This window comes from Rhamphochromis sp. 'chilingali' (assembly GCF_963969265.1).
Source record: "Rhamphochromis sp. 'chilingali' genome assembly, chromosome: 16".
In the NCBI taxonomy this organism is placed as follows: Eukaryota; Metazoa; Chordata; class Actinopteri; order Cichliformes; family Cichlidae; genus Rhamphochromis; species Rhamphochromis sp. 'chilingali'.
In genome coordinates this window covers 32,109,205-32,130,867 of record NC_137943.1, presented here as the reverse complement: position 1 = coordinate 32,130,867, position 21,663 = coordinate 32,109,205, and the positions used below count along the sequence as shown (strand labels likewise).

The following is a 21,663-nucleotide window of genomic DNA, read 5'->3' as shown; positions in this document are numbered from 1 at the left end:
TGTTGATTCTGCTCATCAGTTCCACTCACACTTGCTACAGTTTAAGATAAGATACCTTTATTAGTCCCACGAGTAGGAAATTTCATGTTAAGGCTGCCGACCTATTGCACGCAATGGCGGCGCCATCTTAACCTCTGACAATACATACATTACACAGAAACATCACATGGGGAAGACAGGTCAGAGAGGTATAACAATGGAAAATGCACCACATGAGGAAAGATAAGGAGAAAAAAATAAGTCTCCCCAGACTGAGCTCCAACAGGGAGATCAGTTTGAGAACAGAAAAAACCCACCTCTGCACAGAGTGTACCAGATTAGGAAAATACGGTGCAGTCTGCAGAGTGGATATGGACATAACCTTTATTTTTATTGCACAAAAGGATGAGATGATACCAGAGGTATAATTCAAATGCTGCAGCACAAAACTCATCCTTAGCTGATGGCAATGGCACCTAGCATTGTCTTCTGCTGCTGCAGGGCATTTCCTTCAAAGAGGAACATGTTATATGTTCAGAGATGCTCTTCTGCTTGCCTTAGTTTGTAACAAGCGGCTACTTGAGTCATTGTTGCCTTCAAAAGTGCTCAAAGTACTCTGGCCATTCTCCTCTGACCTCTGACATCAACAAAAAATGTTCACCCAGAAAACTTCAACTTGCTAGACTTTTTTTAGACCGTTCTCTGTAGATCTTAGATGTGGTTGTGATAGAAAATCCAATAGATCAGCAAGTGTCTGAAATACTCAGACTGGACCGTCTGACCACAGCACTTTCACAGGCACTTTGTAGGGTGAAACATTTCTATATTGATGGGACTGGACTGCAGCAGGATCATAGAATATTTCAGGAGTATGAAAATGGTGTGAGTCATGCGCTTTGGCCATCAAAGCCAGGCAGTCTCAACCAAGTTGAACATCTTTCATGATTCATGATTTCATCATTATCTTTTGAATGTCGTAAAATAAAGTGATCTTAACAATTTCATCAAAACTCTAAAAAAACCTTTTTTTTCCCCATTTCATTTGTTCTTTAGATTTTAAGAGACTTGCAGAATCAATACCGTGAAAGACTGAAGCTGTTCTGAGGGCACATGGTACACAAAAACCTCATGAAGAAGTTTTTTCCTTTAATTTGTCACCTGTCTGTATCTCACTGCTCCAGTTTTGATATCTTTGTGGATAACGGTGTCTGAGCCTGTTTGGTCAGAAAAGATTGTTCATGACATGATACTAAAATAATTTAATTAACTATGTGTATTTTTAAAAAAAATATTACATTTACGTCCAATAAAGGCATGGGCTCCATATTCTCACATGACACATGGTCTATTTCTGTCAAAAGTTACCTTTTATATAAATGGCACACAGGAATAGACAGAAAAAGCAGCGATGTCTGCACTGGGATGAAGGAAAAGAAGCTAAAATTATTTTAGCAGACTTAAACAAGTTTTGAAAAAAATGTGAAACAAGCTCTGTTATAAGAAGTGTTCAGCAAGTATTTCTCCTCTTCCTGAAATGAATCACACCCTTCATCTTCTTCCTGCTCTCTAACTCAAGACTTCCTTTCTGTCAACATGTTTCCGTGTTCTCCCCTTTCGATCTGCAGTTTGAAGATGAATGTGACAAACATGTGCTGACACTGGTGAATCAGAGCTCAGACTAGTGTCAGTCATACGGAAGTGAAACTCGCAAAGTCGCTGACACTGAGAGGAGAAATGGCGCAGAAAGGAGTTCAGCTGACACAAGAAACTTTCTCTTGTTCGATCTGTTTGGATCTACTGAAGGATCCGGTGACTATTCCCTGTGGACACAGCTACTGCATGAACTGTATTAAAAGCTTCTGGGATGGAGAGGAAAAGAAGAAAATCTACAGCTGCCCTCAGTGCAGACAGACTTTCACAGCGAGGCCTGTCCTGGTGAAAAACACCATGTTAGCAGTTTTAGTGGAGGAGCTGAAGAAGACTGGACTCCAAGCTGCTCCTGCTGATCACTGCTATGCTGGACCTGAAGATGTGGCCTGTGATGTCTGCACTGGAAGAAAAATGAAAGCCTTCAAGTCCTGTTTAGTCTGTCTGGCATCTTACTGTGAGAAACACCTTCAGCCTCATTATGATGTGGCTCCATTAAAGAAACACAAGCTGGTGGAGCCCTCCAAGAAGCTCCAGGAGAAGATCTGCTCTCGTCATGATGAGGTGATGAAGATGTTCTGCCGTACTGATCAGCAGAGTATCTGTTATCTCTGCTCTGTGGATGAACATAAAGGCCACGACACAGTCTCAGCTGCAGCAGAAAGGACTGAGAGGCAGAGAGAGCTGGAGGTGAGTCGACAAAACATCCAGCAGAGAATCCAGGACAGAGAGAAAGATGTGAAGCTGCTTCAACAGGAGGTGGAGGCCATCAATCAGTCTGCTGATCAAACAGTGGAGCACAGTGAGAAGATCTTCACTGAGCTGATCCATCTCATCCAGAAAAGAAGCTCTGATGTGAAGCAGCAGATCAGATCCCAGCAGGAAACTGAAGTGAGTCGAGTCAAAGAGCTTCAGGAGAAGCTGGAGCAGGAGATCACTGAGCTGAAGAGGAAAGATGCTGAGCTGAAGCAGCTCTCACACACAGAGGATCACATCCAGTTTCTACACAACTACCCCTCACTGTCAGCACTCAGTGAGTCTACAGACTCATCCAGCATCAATATCCGTCCTCTGAGCTACTTTGAGGATGTGACAGCAGCTGTGTCAGAGGTCAGAGATAAACTACAGGACATTCTGAGAGAGGAACGGACAAACATCTCACTGACAGTCACTGAAGTGGATGTTTCACTGTCACAACCAGAGCCAAAGACCAGAGCTGGATTCTTAAAATATTCGCGTAACATCACACTGGATCCAAACACAGCAAACACACAGCTGTTATTATCAGAGGGGAACAGAAAAGCAACATTTGTGAAATATCAGCAGTCTTATCCTGATCATCCAAACAGATTCAGATATTGTTATCAAGTCCTGGGTAGAGAACGTCTGACTGGACGTTGTTACTGGGAGGTGGAGAGGAAAGGGCGAGTTTATGTAGCAGTCGCATACAAGAACATTAGCAGAGCAGGGTGTGGAAAAGTGTGTGGATTTGGTCGTAATGACAAATCTTGGGCATTAGATTGTTCCAAAAACAGTTACACATTTTGGCATAACAACATTGAAACTCCAGTTTCAGGTCATGGGTCCTCCAGAGTAGGAGTGTACCTGGATCACAGAGCAGGTATTTTGTCTTTCTATAAAGTCTCTGAAACCATGACTATGCTCCACAGAGTTCAGACCACATTCACTCAGCCGCTTTTTGCTGGACTTTGGTTTTACAATAATTATGGAGATATTGCTGAGTTCATCAAACTGAAATAGACTGAACTCGTTCATATTGTTGTGGGTTTAAATTGGAGTGGATTTTTCACTTGAGCTAGAATTTTTGGGATCGGCCCGAGTTTCGCCTTAATGTGTCATGCATTGTGTAGTATACATGGAGTAACGAGAAGCGAGTAACACCTCACAACCAGTTCCCGATCAGCAATCATATGGTCACAAGAAAGTCAAACCTTTTTGAAATCCTGGTCGCCCCTCGTGAGAGTATCCACTGTTGAAGCAGTGCCACAAGCCAATTTAACGCAACCTCTCACACTGCGCGTGCCCAAACACAGAAGCGAAAAAGTCGGAGCAACATGGCAGTGCAGCGTGTGATCTGGACAAAGGCTACGGACGCCTAACTTGTAGAACTTTGGCAAGTTCATCTGAGGCTTTTCAATGTGTCCTCACAAAACTATCACGACCACAGCAACCGTGAAGAGTTAGATGGACTTTGCTGCTCAGTTATGTTTTCATTAGCAATTTAGAAAAGTTGATGGTGGTGTGTGTGTGTGCGTGTGCGTGTGCGTGTGCGTGTGTGCGTGTGTGCGTGTGCGTGTGCGTGTGCGTGTGTGTGTGTGTGTGTGTGTGTGTCAGCGAAGGAGAGCGAGAGACAGATTTTGTGTCATATATTAGCTAAATAATATAACCTTTGGTAACACAAAATGTTACCAAGCTAAAATTTGGACGCACACTGTGAGCACGCAGGTCGCATCGGGGCGTATAATGCGAGAACGATGACCTACGAACTCCTAACCCCTGCGATTCAGTGGTACAGTTTGAGCAGGAGCTGAATACTGCGACTGAAAAAAACACAGTGTATCCCCAGCTTTAGATGTTATAATCCTATACCTTTGATAATTGCAATCAATGATAACTTCATGCATTGTTTTTAATGTTTAGCATGTGAACAAAGTGAAGGCTTTTACTATAAATAACTTTTTGTTCAGTTTTTCTCCCGAAACACCTGAAATACTTTCAATTCAATTTAAATTCAATTCAATTTTATTTATATAGTACCAAATCACAACAAAGGTTGATTCAAGCCACTTAACCTCAAGGACTAACTGTAATATATAAACATAAAAATATAGAGCACACTCTTGTGTTGCAGTTGAAGTTCCTTTGAGAATTTCAGGTCCAAGGTGTTGGTTTTCTTTTTAACAACAGTTTAATGAGTAGCCCATATAAAGTCTTTGTGTATTCGGAGGTATTTAAAGCTGTCCACTGTTTCCACAGTTGAGTTATTCATGAGTACTGGCAGATGAATGCTCCTCCACGTTCATGTAATTCACAATAACCTCCTTTCTTTCTGAGATATTCAGGCATAAATGCTTGTTTTGGCAATAATTTTCCAGGGCTGTCTCATCAGCAAGTGAACTCAATCCTGTAAACCTCTCAGTTGTGTTATTAGCTCTTTTTTACCCCAAGCTGTCATGGGTGTAGAGTGAGTGTAGGAATGGGTTCAGAGCACAGCCCCTTGTCTGTTATTTGTACAGTACTTAGTGATTATATGTCTGTACAAAGCATTTTATAAATAAACATGCTGAGGTTTAATCAGCTGTGTCACCAGATGAATCAATAAAGGGATTGTCTCTTCATTTTTAAATCTGCTCATTTTATTTCTATTTGTTTTAATTTTACAGATATTGGTGAAATTCTGTCTAGATAATTATTTTCTGACATTTTGAGAGTTTTGGACATAAACACTGATGCAGTGTTTAGAGACAAGCAGGAAACCTCAGTCAAAGACTCCTGGTCAGGGTTTCTGACTGCACAACAAAGTATATGCCAATAAAAGACAACTAATGTCAGCTTGACAGTCATACATGTTATAAGAAACAACAAGCTATCACAAACAATAGATAATAGTTTACAACACACAAAGCTCAGCAGCACTAAATTAAAGTTATCAGAGCATATCAGACTGTAAATTCTGCCATCGGAGTATTTAATTGTCTGCCATAGCTGCAGAAGTGTTAAACACACATCTCTTGGCTTCCTGTAATGAGTCACTGCCCCATAAGGCCCCTCCCCCCCGGTCTCTGACTCAGCTCCTCTTGTCTGTCTGCATGTTCACTTGTTCCCTCCCCTTCTTATCTCCACTTGTAGATGGGTGTAAGCAACATGTGACAATCTGTAAGAGCTCACAGGCCACATTCACAGCAGCAACACATGTTGTTTAGATCAGAGCTCAGACTAGTTTCATTTTTAAGGAAGTGAAACTCACACAGTCGCTGACACTGAGAGGAGAAATGGCGCAGAAAGGAGTTCAGCTGGACCGAGAAACTTTCTCTTGTTCGATCTGTTTGGATCTACTGAAGGATCCGGTGACTATTCCCTGTGGACACAGCTACTGCATGAAGTGTATTAATGGCTTTTGGGATGGAGAGGAAAAGAAGAAAATCTACAGCTGCCCTCAGTGCAGACAGACTTTCACAGCGAGGCCTGTCCTGGTGAAAAACACCATGTTAGCAGTTTTAGTGGAGGAGCTGAAGAAGACTGGACTCCAAGCTGCTCCTGCTGATCACTGCTATGCTGGACCTGAAGATGTGGCCTGTGATTTCTGCACTGGCATGAAGCTAAAAGCTGTGAAATCCTGTCTAGTGTGTTTGGTTTCTTACTGTGAGAAACACCTTCAGCCTCATTATGATGTGGCTCCATTAAAGAAACACAAGCTGGTGGAGCCCTCCAAGAAGCTCCAGGAGAACATCTGCTCTCGTCATGATGAGGTGATGAAGATGTTCTGCCGTACTGATCAGCAGAGTATCTGTTATCTCTGCCCTGTGGATGAACATAAAGGCCACGACACAGTCTCAGCTGCAGCAGAAAGGACTGAGAGGCAGAGAGAGCTGGAGGTGAGTCGACAAAACATCCAGCAGAGAATCCAGGACAGAGAGAAAGATGTGAAGCTGCTTCAACAGGAGGTGGAGGCCATCAATCAGTCTGCTGATCAAACAGTGGAGCACAGTGAGAAGATCTTCACTGAGCTGATCCATCTCATCCAGAAAAGAAGCTCTGATGTGAAGCAGCAGATCAGATCCCAGCAGGAAACTGAAGTGAGTCGAGTCAAAGAGCTTCAGGAGAAGCTGGAGCAGGAGATCACTGAGCTGAAGAGGAAAGATGCTGAGCTGAAGCAGCTCTCACACACAGAGGATCACATCCAGTTTCTACACAACTACCCCTCACTGTCAGCACTCAGTGAGTCTACAGACTCATCCAGCATCAATATCCGTCCTCTGAGCTACTTTGAGGATGTGACAGCAGCTGTGTCAGAGGTCAGAGATAAACTACAGGACATTCTGAGAGAGGAATGGACAAACATCTCACTGACAGTCACTGAAGTGGATGTTTTACTGTCACAACCAGAGCCAAAGACCAGAGCTGGATTCTTAAAATATTCAAAGGAAATTACACTGGATCCAAACACAGCAAACACACAGCTGTTATTATCAGAGGGGAACAGAAAAGTAACATTAATGAAACAACAACAGTCTTATTCTGATCATCCAGACAGATTCACTTCTTATAAACAGGTCGTTAGTAGAGAGAGTCTAACTGAACGTTGTTACTGGGAAGTGTTGAGGAGAGGAAGAGGAGTTATTGTAGCAGTAGCATCTAAAAGTATCAGGACAGCACAGGATGAATGTTGGTTTGGGCACGATGACCAATCCTGGGCATTAGATTGTTGCAACAACAACAGTTATACATTTTGGCACAACAACATCCAAACTGCTGTCTCAGGTCCTCGTTCCTCCAGAGTAGGAGTGTACCTGGATCACAGAGCAGGTATTTTGTCCTTCTACAGCGTCACTAAAACCATGACTCTCCTCCACAGAGTCCAGACCACATTCACTCAGCCGCTCTATGCTGGACTGAGTCTTTACTATAATTATGGAGATATTGCTGAGTTCGTCACACTGAAATAGACTAAAGTCTTTCATATTGTGGGTTTAAATCTGTATTTTAGTTTCATCATTGTTGTGACATTTTGGCTGTGCACAGAGATCAGCTGTAAATCAATCATTACCCCAACATCTTCTAGATGTTGAATGATGTTATTGAGTGTTTTATAACGAGATGTTCCTAAGTCTGTTTAGCCATGGAGGCTATGACTGCTCATGATCATTTTCATCTACAAAAACATTTCACTGCATAAAAAGAGCTGATCTCTAAATGAGTAGTGATCATCACTTTATACACTTGGAAAGAAATGTATAACTGGAAGACTAACTTTTCTGGGGGGGAAGTCATGACAAATGAGGTATTATGAAACTCTAGTTTTAAGGAGTAATCAAGATGAGATTGTCCGTTGTTTTTAAAATTCACTACATGAAGAAATTTAATATTATTATAATTACAAATAAAACGTTGTTGAAAAAAACGTTTTTTTCTGTCTTCATTCCAGGGTCTCAGTCAAGTATGATAGGAAAAATGCTAAAATAATCTTGAGGGAATAACTGAAGAAATCTTCCTCCTAAAACCCCACAAAGTTCATGTTTAGACCAGAGGAAGATTCATCAGTCAATCTCGTACTTGTTGATTTTTAAAGCAATGTTTTTCTTTCAATCAGTATATGGAGAAGTTTTTTAATTTAGGTCATCATGGACAAAGTTATTAAAAATTTTAAAGCACTGAAGTGTTTTATTTCATATTTATAAACTGCAAACTTATCAGTTTTTCCCATGGTCTCTCAGTGCAGCATCAGCATTACTGGTTGTGACTCACAGCCTCTCCGTGCTAGATTTTTCTTCTCTTCAGTCAGATATGGACTGCTCTCTTAGCCTGCCGGTGTGAGATTTGTGAATCTCTGGGAGATGAATGATTTGCCCCCCTTTCATTTAACAAAAACACCTCCTTTGTCTTGAAGACATTTAGGCATAGATGGTTGTTTTGGCACTACTTTTCCAGGGTTGTCCCATCTCCTGTCATAGCTATTGGTGAAAATATACGGACATATGTACAAATGTGGATAAAAACAAATCCAAACAAAGAAACAAACCACAAAAAACCAACAAACAAAACTCTGATCACTGGTGTAAAACAACAGTTACACAGAAAAAATGATCCAAAGCAGACACCTGGTGGACAACGACAGACATGACAACAAGAAAACATTACAACATAAAGTGCCTTGACATAACTGTTGTTGTGATTTGGTGCCAAATCAATAAAAATGAATTGAATTATATAAAAGAATCAAGTTCTTGTAGAGAACTGGTTTCAAGTGGGTAAATTTGTGGAATTGATCTCATTTTGTGTGCTGCAGGAGGAAAATAGTGGCACAGTCTACAGCTTGGACATGGACATTACTTTTTTTTTTTTAAACAAAAGGATAAGCGTGAGATGGTAAAGTGTAAACTGTGTCCAGGACAGAAACAGCTGCATGATCCTGCTAACACAACTTCACACAGACAACCTGCACAGATGGCATTTTAACACTAAGCTAGCCAAGAACCCAGAGTGATGTTAAAGCTGAGCAATGCTGACCCCAGCACAGCAGCCAAACTCTGAACTTCAACAGGTAACAAACGTGTAACCAGTCAGGTTGCAGCCTTCGTTTCTATCTGTTCTTGTTTCTAAAGTAGAATTCACAGTGGTTTGATTGCTTTAAAAAATTCTTGCGGTGGTTTTCATCTTTGCATTTTGTTGTTGGCTTTTTGTTTGTGATGCCAAGCCACACATGGTAAGCTCCACACCTCACCACTAGTTTGCTTCACTTTAGTTTACTTTGCAGTCCCTACTTTAAATATATTTTATTTATTGTCTATTATATTGTTTCTTTATTAAATTAGTTTACCTTTTCCATCACACCTTACAATGTTTATATGGAGTGCACCCATATCAACACTGCATGGTCAAATTTATGTTTTATGTTTTATTAATACGTCTTTTTGTTTGAGATACCTGCAGGTTTGGCTTCTCCTTCCTGGTTGGCAAAAGGCTGGGGGATCGGAAGTACTGCTGACAGCCTCATTGGACTGAACAACATGCTTCAGTGTCACCACCCAGAAACGGATCACCATGTACCCCAACCAGAAGCCTTGGATGAACCGGGATGTTCGTCTCCTCCCGAAGGCCCGCAACACCGCCTTTAGGTCAGGAGATGCACACGCCTACAGTACAGCCAGGGCTAATCTAAAGAAGGGCATCAAAAAAGCCAAACACCATTACAAAAAGAAGGTAGAAGAACACTTCTCCAACTCCAACCCCCGACGCATGTGGCAAGGACTCCAGACCATCACAGACTACAGGACCACCAAACCCTCCCCCGCATCCTCTGATGTCTCCTTCCTCAACGAGCTCAACAACTTTTATGCTCGTTTTGAGCGAGGGAACCCCACAACCACAACCAAAGCAGACATGACGCCAGACCACCAACCTATGACTCTCTCCCCCACCAATGTAGGAGCGGTGCTGAGCAGGATCAATGTCCACAAGGCTGCAGGCCCTGATGGCATCCCCGGGCGTGTTCTCAGAGCGTGTTCTGGGGAGCTTGCAGGAGTGCTCACAGACATATTCAATCTGTCCTTGGCCCACGCTGTGGTACCGGCCTGCTTCAAATCCACCTCCATCGTCCCGATACCCAAAAACTCCAACCCATCTTGCCTCAATGATTACCGCCCAGTAGCACTCACCCCCATCATCACTAAGTGCTTAGAGCGACTGGTCCTAGCACACTTCAAATCCTGTCTCCCCCCCCACCCTGGACCCCCACCAATTCGCATACCGCCGGAACAGGAGCACAGAGGATGCAGTCTCCATCGCAATGCACTCTGTCCTCTCACACCTGGACAACAACAACACCTACGCCAGAATGCTGTTTATAGACTTCAGTTCAGCATTCAATACAACCCACCCCTCACAACTCATCAGGAAACTGACAGACCTGGGCATCAGTTCCCTCATCTGCAAATGGTTACTGGACTTCCTGACCAACCGCCCCCAACATGTCCGGCTGGATAACCGCTGCTCATCTACCATCACAATGAACACCGGTGTACCACAAGGCTGTGTGATGAGCCCTTTCCTCTACTCCCTCTTCACCCACGACTGCAGACCTGCTGATGGTTCCAACACCATCATTAAGTTTGCAGATGACACCACGGTGATTGGCCTCATCAGTGACAACGATGAGGCCGCCTACAGGGAGGAGGTGGATCGTCTGGCTGAGTGGTGCGACAGAAACAACCTGCTGCTTAACACCGAGAAGACCAAGGAGCTCATCGTGGACTACAGGAAGAATGCTGACCCACATCCACCCATCCACATTAATCAATCAATCAATCAATCTTTATTTATAAAGCACTTTTCATACAGAGAAAATGTAGCACAAAGTGCTTTACATAGTTAAAAGCAGCCCACCCCACCCTCCAACTCACTCCCCACACTCTCAATACACATATATCCCCCCACCCACACACACATACACACACGCGCACACTTAAAGAGTAAAAATTGGGCTGGGCTCGCATGAGCCAAGTGAGGAAACACTATAACAGGGAGCCGTCTGCACCGGGAGCCGGTCACAGACCGCAGCCTCCAGGCTGGGCACACAGCAGGAGGGAGGCAAAGGAGCCCCCCAGCCAGGCTGAGAGGACCCCCAGAGACCCAGCAGCCACGGTCAATCACAGCCCCGGTGCAGAGAGCGCCCTCCGAGGAAACACTGGAGATATGACGCAATACAATATATATAGGGTAAAATGATAAAATAAATAAGAACAGGATACAATATAAATATAAATAGAATAAGAAGATTAAAAAATGAATAAGAATAAAATCAATAAATATTAGGTAAATCCTAAATTAATAATAGAATAACAGGATAGAATAAATAAGCATAAAATAAATAAACGCTAAGTAAAAGCTAAATTAAAAAGGTGGGTCTTGAGCCTGTTCTTAAAAACATGTACGTTCTCTGCGGCCCTGAGCTCCTCCGGCAGGCTGTTCCACAGACGAGGACCATACCACTGAAACGCTGCCTCTCCGTGAGTATGTGTCCTGACTTTAGGGACAATCAAAAGGCCAGTACCAGAGGACCTCAGGGTCCGTGAGGGTTCATATGGTAAAAGCAGATCTGAGAGATAAGAAGGCCCAAGACCATTAAGACATTTAAAAACCAATAAAAGAACTTTAAAATCGATCCTGAAACACACGGGGAGCCAGTGCAGCGATTCTAAAACCGGTGTAATGTGGGCCCGCCCTCTGGTCTTCGTCAGCACACGAGCTGCCGAGTTTTGCAAGAGTTGTAAAGTTGAAATATTCTTCTTAGGAAGACCAGAGAGCAGGGCATTACAGTAATCAATGCGACTGGTAATAAAAGCATGCATCAGCATCTCCGTGTTGGCCCGAGAGAGAATAGGGCGGACTCTGGCTATATTCTTTAGATGATAAAATCCAATTTTGGTTACATGTTTAACATGTGGGATAAAACCAAGCTCAGAGTCAAAAATAACACCCAGGTTTTTCACTTGTAGCGAAGGACATAGTGAAAATGCCTCTAATTTAGACAAGAGTTTCTCTCTCTGAGCCTCAGGACCGACAATTAAAACTTCAGTTTTGTCCTGGTTAAGTTGTAAAAAGTTTTCTGCCATCCAAGATCTTATATCCAAGATACAGTTAAAGAGGGCATCCATTGGTCTGGTGTCATCAGGAGACACGGAGATGTACAGCTGCGTGTCATCAGCGTAACTGTGGAAGTTCACTCCATGTCTCCTGATGACACCGCCGAGAGGGAGCATATACAAATTAAAAAGTACAGGGCCTAGAACCGACCCTTGAGGCACACCACATGTCATTTTATGGATCTTAGAGGAGCATGTATCCATACTCACCATAAAAGTTCTGTCAGAGAGATAGGAAGTGAACCAGCTGTGTACAGCACCAGAGAGGCCCACCATGTGTTTCAGTCTGTTTAAAAGAATAGCGTGGTCTACTGTATCAAAGGCTGCGCTTAGATCCAGTAGCACCAGGACTGAGAGCTTTTGGGAGTCCCAGTTACATCTAAGATCATTTAAAACCTTTAGGAGAGCTGTCTCTGTGCTGTGGTTCACCCTAAATCCAGACTGGAATATCTCCAGGATCTGTCTATCATTGAGAAAATCAGTAATCTGAGTAAAAACAAGTTTTTCTAAGATTTTACTTAAAAATGGTAAGTTGGATACAGGTCTGTAGTTATTAAAATCATTACAATCCAAATTGCTCTTCTTCAGAAGGGGACGGCTGTGGAGCGTGTGAGCAGCTTCAAGTTCCTGGGAGTCCACATCTCCGAGGATCTCACCTGGACGACCAACTGCTCCAAGCTGGTCAAGAAGGCTCACCAGCGCCTCTTCGAGAGCATCCTGACCAACTGTATAACAGTCTGGTACGGGAACTGCTCTGCCTCGGACCGGAAGGCGTTGCAGAGGGTCGTGAAAACTGCCCAGCGCATCGCCGGAGCACCACTTCCTGCCATAAAAGACATCTACAGGAAGCGGTGTCTGAAAAGGGCTGGGAAAATCATCAAAGACCCCAGTCACCCATCACATGGACTCTTCACCCTCCTGCCCTCTGGGAGGCGCCACAGGAGCCTCCGGACTAAGACCACCAGGTACCGGAACAGCTTCTTCCCCACAGCTGTCAGACTCCTGAACTCTGCCTCCTGACATCTGACCCACGTTAAACTCATGGACTGAACATACACACACCCACAATGGACAACTGTACCCTCAAACACACAATAATAACATGGACTGAACCACCACTCACAACCACTAGCACTTTATATAGCCTCTGTAGAAACTATCTACACCCTCACTTATCTTAACTGCACTACTGTATAGCTCTGTGTAAATAATCATTCTGTACATTCGATAATCTTTAATCCTACAACTGTTTACAACTTGCATAGTTCCCATTTCTGTATAGCTGTATATCCCAGATTCTGTAAAGTTATTTATTTCATTTCATATTCTGTATAGTTTTTCATATTTATATCCTGTTCATATCCTGTACATAGCTTGTACTCACTACAGCCTGTACATACTTATAGTTATAGAATATTCACAACATACTTCATACCGTGTACATTATAACATACCATAATAGACCCATTTCTGTAATATACTCACATATCTATATTATTGCTAATATATATTGTAATATATCTATATCACTAAAGCACTTCTGGATGGATGCAAACTGCATTTCGTTGCCCTGTACCTGTGCATGTGCAATGACAATAAAGTTGAATTCTATTCTATTCTATTCTATTCATTGCCAGGGGGGTGTTTGAGTTTGCTTAATTGTTTTGTGTTAGGTAGTTATAGGGCAGCTATTTTGCTTCCCCCTCGTGTGTCATAGGGTTTAGCTAAGTCAGTATTTAAGTTCCCTCCTGTTACATTTCAGCTTGTTAGTCTTATGGTTCAAAAATGAATGATGTGAAATACATTTAAGACATGATACTTCATACAGGTCAAATATTTCAAGAATAATGTTTCTCAATGTAAAATTGTAAAGAATCTTTAGATAGGATACAACATTTTGTAAACAGGTACCTCAGAACCTGCTGAGCCGTGCCTCTCTTGTACTGTTACATGGATGTAAGCGCACGTCCTTGTAAAATTTTCCACAGTGCTTCTGCTAAATCAACCAAACAAATACATGTACTCTTGCAAATTATAAACAATCCAATTGTTCCTTTAAAAAGCAGCACAAACAGATAACAACAAAGATTGTCGGATCTTTCCAAAGTTCTCATTCCTGCATTTCAGTGCTTCCTGGAAAGAGTTTTGGAGGAATCTACTCTTTATGCTGACAAAGTAGGTCATAAACCTCCTCGGGCCAATGTTGCTGCCTGTTTCTTTGATTGCTGTTTTTAGATTGATTCCGTTCTGCAGCGCTGCATCTGTGACTGATATCATTCCACCCCTGCGCTCTGCAATATTTGATGCATGTGGAGGATTCTGCTGTTTCTGTTGTCCAGGATGGCTACTTGTTTTACATCTTTTATTTCTGTATTGCTCCCTGTGGAAAACATATCTGGATTTTCTTATTGTCCAGATTATCAATTGTGTCTGTGCACTTAGTCTTACATTTGTCGTTGATGTTAACCAGCTCAAAGTAGCCCAGGTCATTGGTGAAGCGACTATCTGTCCGCCACATATATCCCCTTCTCTCCGTAAACACAGAGGTACTTGAACTGTTTTACGTGGTCAATTTTAAAAACCTTCTTTCTTTTTTGGGCATTTATTCCTCCATTTGCACCAATGTAAAAGACAAAATAGTAATCTCTTGCCTTAACCATCTTCTTATATCTATTGAAAGGCTTTAAGGCCTCCAGCACTGTGCAACTGTGCAAGGCCTTTCTGTGTGATTTGCATGTTGTCCTTGTGTTTATCTCTGGGCACTCTGGCTTCCTCACAGTCCAGAGACATGTAGTTAGTGGGGTTAGATTAATTTGTGATTCTAAACTAAACTGTGTGTATTGGATTTCACTCTGAACCCATTAACTGAATCAGAATCAGAATCAATAAAATATTCTGATTCTGATTTAGTTGTTCAAATAGTTTATTCACATAGTAAAGAAGTTGTTACTAGTATAAGGATATATTTTCTCAAATAAAGAGAATTTCATCATCTGCAGTTCATGAAAAAAAGTGTCACATTAACAACAAATCAGTAAATTCACAAATTATGGAAACAGTCTCTTTTCAGCTGTAGATGTACGCTTCACATACAGTTCAAAGACAAGCATGAGGGTGCACACTTGGGCATCTTTTATTTTGCATGGTTATACCATTGTGGATTTTGCTAAATAAATTTGCTCAAGAGTATTTCATATGTTTGACATCCAGCAAAAAACTTGATTTTTACTTTTGCTTTGTTCTTGCTGACTTTTTCACCTTTACTTGAGTAAAGAAGTTGAATCAGTATTTCTACTTTTACTTGAGAATTTCTAACACTAGCATCTGTACAGAGTATCTGCTCAGAATGTCTGCACTTTTGCTGCTTCTCCTGTAGACTTTTGTGCAAATGTAGACTTGGTATGTACATTTCCCCTCTACATAGAGTTTATTCATGACCAGGCGAGGCAGGACCAGGCGACGACAGCGTGGAAGCCGCAGATGGAGAAGCAGGTGGTGGCACTGCAGGCAACGAAGACTGGACGGGCCTCTCGGACCCTCCAGCGGAGGCAGGTTGCTGGACGGGCCTCTCGGACCCTCCAGCAGCAACAGGTGGCTGGACAGAAACTCAGGCCTAAAAAGACAAAGGAAGCAAAACCAGACACATTAACATGAGACACGGACTTTCAAAGTAAAAATGGAAACATAACACAGAGACGCAGACTTGACATGGGGATACAGCAGACAGGGGAGGCAACACAGAACAGAAACCAGCAGGTACAACTCAGACAAAGAAACCAAAAGACTAGAAATGATAAATAAAGGCAAAAATCAAAGTACAATAATAATGAAAACTTAAACCTCTGGGTCAACGACCCAGGCACCCTAACAATTACAATTCAGTGTGTATGACACTGAAGGTGATACTGGTCTCATACTATGTCCTGTGCAGGATCTGTACAAGCCTTTCGATGTGATTTGCATGTTGTCCTTATCTCTGGGCACTCTGGCTTCCTCAGAGTCCAGAGACATGTAGTTAGAGTGTCAGTGGTTATTGAAATGAATAAAATGATTAATTTAGCAGATGTAGAAGATAATTTTTAAAAAGTTTGAATAGTATTTTTAAAATGTGAAAAATGCTCCGTTATAAAAAGTGTTAATGACACACAGTCTGATAAACCTCCCACTTCCTCCCACTCTCTGACTCAGCACCTCCTCTCTGTCCACATGTTTCTGTGTTCCCTCCCCTTCAGATCTAAACTTTGAAGATGGGTGTAACTGTGACACCGGTGCGGAAAGGCTGAGTTTTATCTTTCTCTTATCTTCTTTCCACAGGTGATTTGTGTTTTTTAAAGGAAGGAAACCTTCCTCAAAACGGGCAGAGCAATGGAGCCGCCGAGGGAAAAGCACACGAAACAAAACTGTAGAATTAAAAATATAATTTATTATGTTTAAATAGTTAAAAATATAAAATGAATTAAAACAACCTTGGCCAAGGGAAGACAATAAAAATCAATAACACACAACATTAAAAGTCCAGTGGAATCCACCACGGCCTAAAAGTCACAGAAAACTAAGAGGTCCAGCGTAGTAGTCAAAGAGGGAAACCCAGCGGAGTCCTCGCCTTCCTCCCCGCATTCCACGTCCTGGTGCACTGAAGAAAGGGAGGGAGCGGCAGTCACTATTCCTTTGGCAGTTTACTTTATAAAAAGGATAAGTCAAAGACTTACCCGGGTGGGCAGAGCTCTCAACTCCGCCCGCCGCTTCCTCAAACTGCAATCGGCACCGCGGTCTCACTGCTTCTGTTCTCCCGCAGTGCACGAGCTGGCTCTTGTCGTTATTGCCACCAGACTGCCGCTACGCGTCCCTAGTCGCTGGTCATCTGCCTTTTTTTCCTCTGATCGTTTCCCCTTTCCAGTCGCTGGTAATCTCTCTTCCCAGTCGCTGGTCGTCTGCTCCATCTGATCATCTCTACTCTCTGATCGTCTCTCGCTCTCCCCTCTGATCGTCTGTGTCTTTCCTCTGTCTGTCTCGCATTCTCCGTGTTACATTTTCGTTGAACACCGGCTCCAAACCTCTTATGTGTCCTTGAGCACTCTGTAAATTACCTTTTCTTTTCTCTCAGGTGTGTCCAATTAGTAAAAACGGGGGAAAAGGCGGAGTCTCTCCAGGACAATTTGCCGGCAACTAAAACATGCAAACTAAATAAAACACTGCACAAAAATATAACCAATGCATGCAATATAAAAAATAAATATGTACACTTCACATTAAAATACAGCACAGCAAAACAACGTCCGTCCTTCCCTGGATGACATAACCAGCATGTAGTGACGTGGAATAGCTGACAGGCCCCATTTACTGCATTAGTTTCAGTTATAAGGAAGTGAAACTCACACAGTCGCTGACACTGAGAGGAGAAATGGCGCAGAAAGGAGTTCAGCTGGACCAAGAAACTTTCTCTTGTTCGATCTGTTTGGATCTGCTGAAGAATCCGGTGACTATTCCCTGTGGACACAGCTACTGCATGAACTGTATTAATGGCTTTTGGGATGGAGAGGACGAGAAGAAAGTCTACAGCTGCCCTCAGTGCAGACAGACTTTCACACCGAGACCTGTCCTGGTGAAAAACACCATGTTAGCAGTTTTAGTGGAGCAGCTGAAGAAGACTGGACTCCAAGCTGCTCCTGCTGATCACTGCTATGCTGGACCTGAAGATGTGGCCTGTGATTTCTGCATTGAGATGAAGTTAAAAGCTGTGAAATCATGTTTAGTCTGTCTGGCTTCTTACTGTAAGGAACACCTTCAGCCTCATTATGATGTGGCTCCATTAAAGAAACACAAGCTGGTGGAGCCCTCCAAGAAGCTCCAGGAGAACATCTGCTCTCGTCATGATGAGGTGATGAAGATGTTCTGCCGTACTGATCAGCAGAGTATCTGTTATCTCTGCCCTGTGGATGAACATAAAGGCCACGACACAGTCTCAGCTGCAGCAGAAAGGACTGAGAGGCAGAGAGAGCTGGAGGTGAGTCGACAAAACATCCAGCAGAGAATCCAGGACAGAGAGAAAGATGTGAAGCTGCTTCAACAGGAGGTGGAGGCCATCAATCAGTCTGCTGATCAAACAGTGGAGCACAGTGAGAAGATCTTCACTGAGCTGATCCATCTCATCCAGAAAAGAAGCTCTGATGTGAAGCAGCAGATCAGATCCCAGCAGGAAACTGAAGTGAGTCGAGTCAAAGAGCTTCAGGAGAAGCTGGAGCAGGAGATCACTGAGCTGAAGAGGAAAGATGCTGAGCTGAAGCAGCTCTCACACACAGAGGATCACATCCAGTTTCTACACAACTACCCCTCACTGTCAGCACTCAGTGAGTCTACAGACTCATCCAGCATCAATATCCGTCCTCTGAGCTACTTTGAGGATGTGACAGCAGCTGTGTCAGAGGTCAGAGATAAACTACAGGACATTCTGAGAGAGGAACGGACAAACATCTCACTGACAGTCACTGAAGTGGATGTTTTAGTGCCAGATCCACAACCAGAGCCAAAGACCAGAGCTGGATTCTTAAAATATTCATGTGAAATCACACTGGATCCAAACACAGCACACAAACAGCTGTTATTATCAGAGGACAACAGAAAAGCAACATTTATGAAGCATCAACAGTCTTATTTTGATCATCAAGACAAATTCACTGGATGGTTGCAGGTCCTGAGTAAAGAGAGTCTGACTGGACGTTGTTACTGGGAGGTGGAGAGGAAAGGGAGAGTTATTATAGCAGTCGCATACAAGAACATTAGCAGAGCATGGTGGAGGAATGAATGTGCCTTTGGGCGTAATGTCAAGTCTTGGGCATTAGAGTGTTCCAAAAACAGTTCCACATTTTGGCATAACAACATTCAAACTCCTATTTCAAATGTTGGGTCCTCCAGAGTAGGAGTGTACCTGGATCACAGAGCAGGTATTTTGTGCTTCTACAGTGTCACTAAAACCATGACTCTCCTCCACAGAGTCCAGACCACATTCACTCAGCCGCTCTATGCTGGACTCTGGTTTTACCACAATTTTGGAGACACTGCTGGGTTCATTAAACTGAAATAGACTGAAGTCTTTCATATTGTAGGTTGAAATCTGCATTTTAGTTTCCATTTTATTTTCTCTGCAGCAATATTGTGGCATTTCTGCGCCTGCACAATGGTCAGCTACCGGTTGGATATTATGGGTGGTACCTGAGCATCTTGTTTGTTTCAGTGGAGCTCTTTCCTGTTACTCTTTAGCCTTGTAGCCTATCACTGCTCGTGATTATTTTCATGTATAAAAATATTTCTCCATATGAAAATGTAAACTTTTTTGTGCTCTCTGTATTTGTATTGATGGATTTGTATGTTGTTTTTTCCTCTTCCACTTAATAAACCTTAACAGAGAAATAGGCTGGGTTTCCTTTATGACAATTGTTTTTTCTCACCAGTTTGTACATTTTTAAACATATCTATGACTACATTTAAAAGTTTTTGTTTAATATCTGAAAAAAAACCTGGTATTTTTTATTAGATACTAAAAACACTAAATATTTATATTTATTTATATAATATATAAAATACTGAAAACTTTGTTTCCTTCTTAATATAAATTACATTTATATTTTCCTGTTTGGAAGACTAAAGTTTTCAGGGGGATCTAAAACCTGATTTTGTTCATATGTTTCTTGTCGTGATGAAACATATGAACAAACCGAAGACTATTACTATAAAGAAAACTTTGTTGAACAAACAATTTTTGTCCGTCTTCATTCCAGGATCTCACTCAAATCTAATTGAGAAAATGTCAAACTAATCTGAGAGAATAACTGAAGTAGTTATCATCCTGAAACACCTCAAAGTTCAGAGTTCATGTTTTCACAAAGGAAGATTCCTCAGTCTGTGAACTTTTCTTTTACTTGTTGGCCTTTGAGGTCTCAGGTGCTTTTTAAAGCAGCAGCTGTGTCCATGGTCCGGGTGAGTACAGGTGTTTTGCCTCTGAGCAGATGTCTCCACCTTGGGGCGGAGTCACCACACGCTGACGTGTCTCCTCACGTGCGGGCAATTGTCACAAACAATAAAGCGAAACAGCTTTTAATTTGAAATATGGACTCAGATCATAGTGACATGGTGAGAAACACCCTAAAATTCTCCATCCAATACACATTTTAATTATATATTTACTTTTGGTTTTCCCTGTTGCTGGTTAAAAAGACAGTTACACAACTGTGAAACTGGCAGCAGCTACGTGAATGTTTTCTACTTTTAACTTTTCCAATAAAAGTGTCAGTACTTGAGTCACTCGGACAGTGCTCTTGAAATATTTGTCACATTTGTTCATTTTTAATTTTTCCCATTATCACTTGTGTCTATTTGTTTGTCGAGACTTTTCAAAACAGTGTCATCGTCTGGACCGGGCAGGAGAGGCTCAGAGTGCTGGATACCATCTGAAATGAAGATACACAGAAAAGGTATGTGAAACTTTCATGGTCTTAATAAAATAAATAAACAAATATTACTAATATTACTAAGATTTTAATTAAAGCTTTGAAGTGTATTTTCAGTGGTACAGGAAGAATTTAAGGTCCAAGCGCCACAAATTTAAATGATTAAAACTAAAAGGAACTAGCTGATGTCTGGTCCTCCTAGTGATCCTCTACCTGTGTGAATGGGTGGATGACTGGATATGTAAAGCGCTTTGGGGTCCTTAGGGACTAGTAAAGCGCTATATAAATACAGGCCATTTACCATTTACCATTTTACCTAATCACATGAGCCAAGGGGGTCAAAAGGCTGTGAGTGAATGTGAGTGGGCGTTAAGGCATCTGGGAAAGGATCTCAAAGATATAATCTCTGGATTATAGATGGCAGACAGTTGGTGTCGTAAACCACCACCTCTGTTCAAAGTGGACATAGATCGCTTCTTTCACTCCTTTTTCAAACCATGTTCACATTTGTTTAACACATTTCGGACAGAGAAGACACATGAACAGCCTTGAGTGCAATGAATGTTAAAATCTGAAAATGAGATCATATTATGATGTTGATTGGCTTCATTTGTTAACGGAAATAAAATGTATGGTACAGCTGTAACATTGTAGAAGAAAATGGGAACTTGTGCCACAAAACAAACAAACATACAAAAACATTTGCTTACTTTGAAATGGAATACAGCAACAGAAAAGTCAGGACAGGGCCATGTTTACCACTTGTAGTGGGGTAGATTTGGTGGAGGTTGGTCCATACATGTGTCAGTGAATGCAGCATGAACATTCACCTCTCCCTTACCTGTTAATCAGAGGTTGTTATAGTGGTGCTTTGGTCCACTTATTCGTGTTCAGGGTGGCAAAGATTACAGGCTGTATTGCAGACCGGATTCATTTCCCCTGGCAATTCCTCACTCTGTATAACTGTTAAAGGGTGGTAAGTAGGATCCTCATGTGTTATCTACTGTTTGGCATATGGATGACCCAGGATGACTGTTTTCCCTTTTTTAGTACAGGCCTACACATTGCTGCTGTCTTGTTGTAGCCTTGTTGTTGGTTTTCAATCATTTATGGACTAAATCCAAACTTGACACCAAGTTTGCAGATGACAAACTTGGTGTCAAGTTTGTCATCTGCTCGAACTAGGAGCTCAGATATGTATTAAGGAGTGA

General features: G+C 42.2%; 2 protein-coding genes across 2 annotated transcripts; both read left to right on the top strand.

Annotated features, from left to right (window-relative positions):
- Window positions 1-220: 220 nt before the first annotated feature.
- Window positions 221-7,977, top strand: LOC308383597 (uncharacterized protein). Its single transcript, XM_080861640.1, has 2 exons — window positions 221-3,384; window positions 5,571-7,977. The coding sequence occupies exons 1-2, from the start codon at window positions 1,714-1,716 to the stop codon at window positions 7,311-7,313; spliced, it is 3,414 nt and encodes a 1,137-aa protein (XP_080717766.1). The 5' UTR covers window positions 221-1,713; the 3' UTR covers window positions 7,314-7,977.
- A 7,651-nt stretch (window positions 7,978-15,628) lies between these two features.
- LOC308383511 (tripartite motif-containing protein 16-like) lies at window positions 15,629-19,532 on the top strand. The gene has a single exon (XM_080861528.1). The coding sequence runs from the start codon at window positions 17,410-17,412 to the stop codon at window positions 19,087-19,089; it is 1,680 nt and encodes a 559-aa protein (XP_080717654.1). The 5' UTR covers window positions 15,629-17,409; the 3' UTR covers window positions 19,090-19,532.
- Window positions 19,533-21,663: the final 2,131 nt, after the last annotated feature.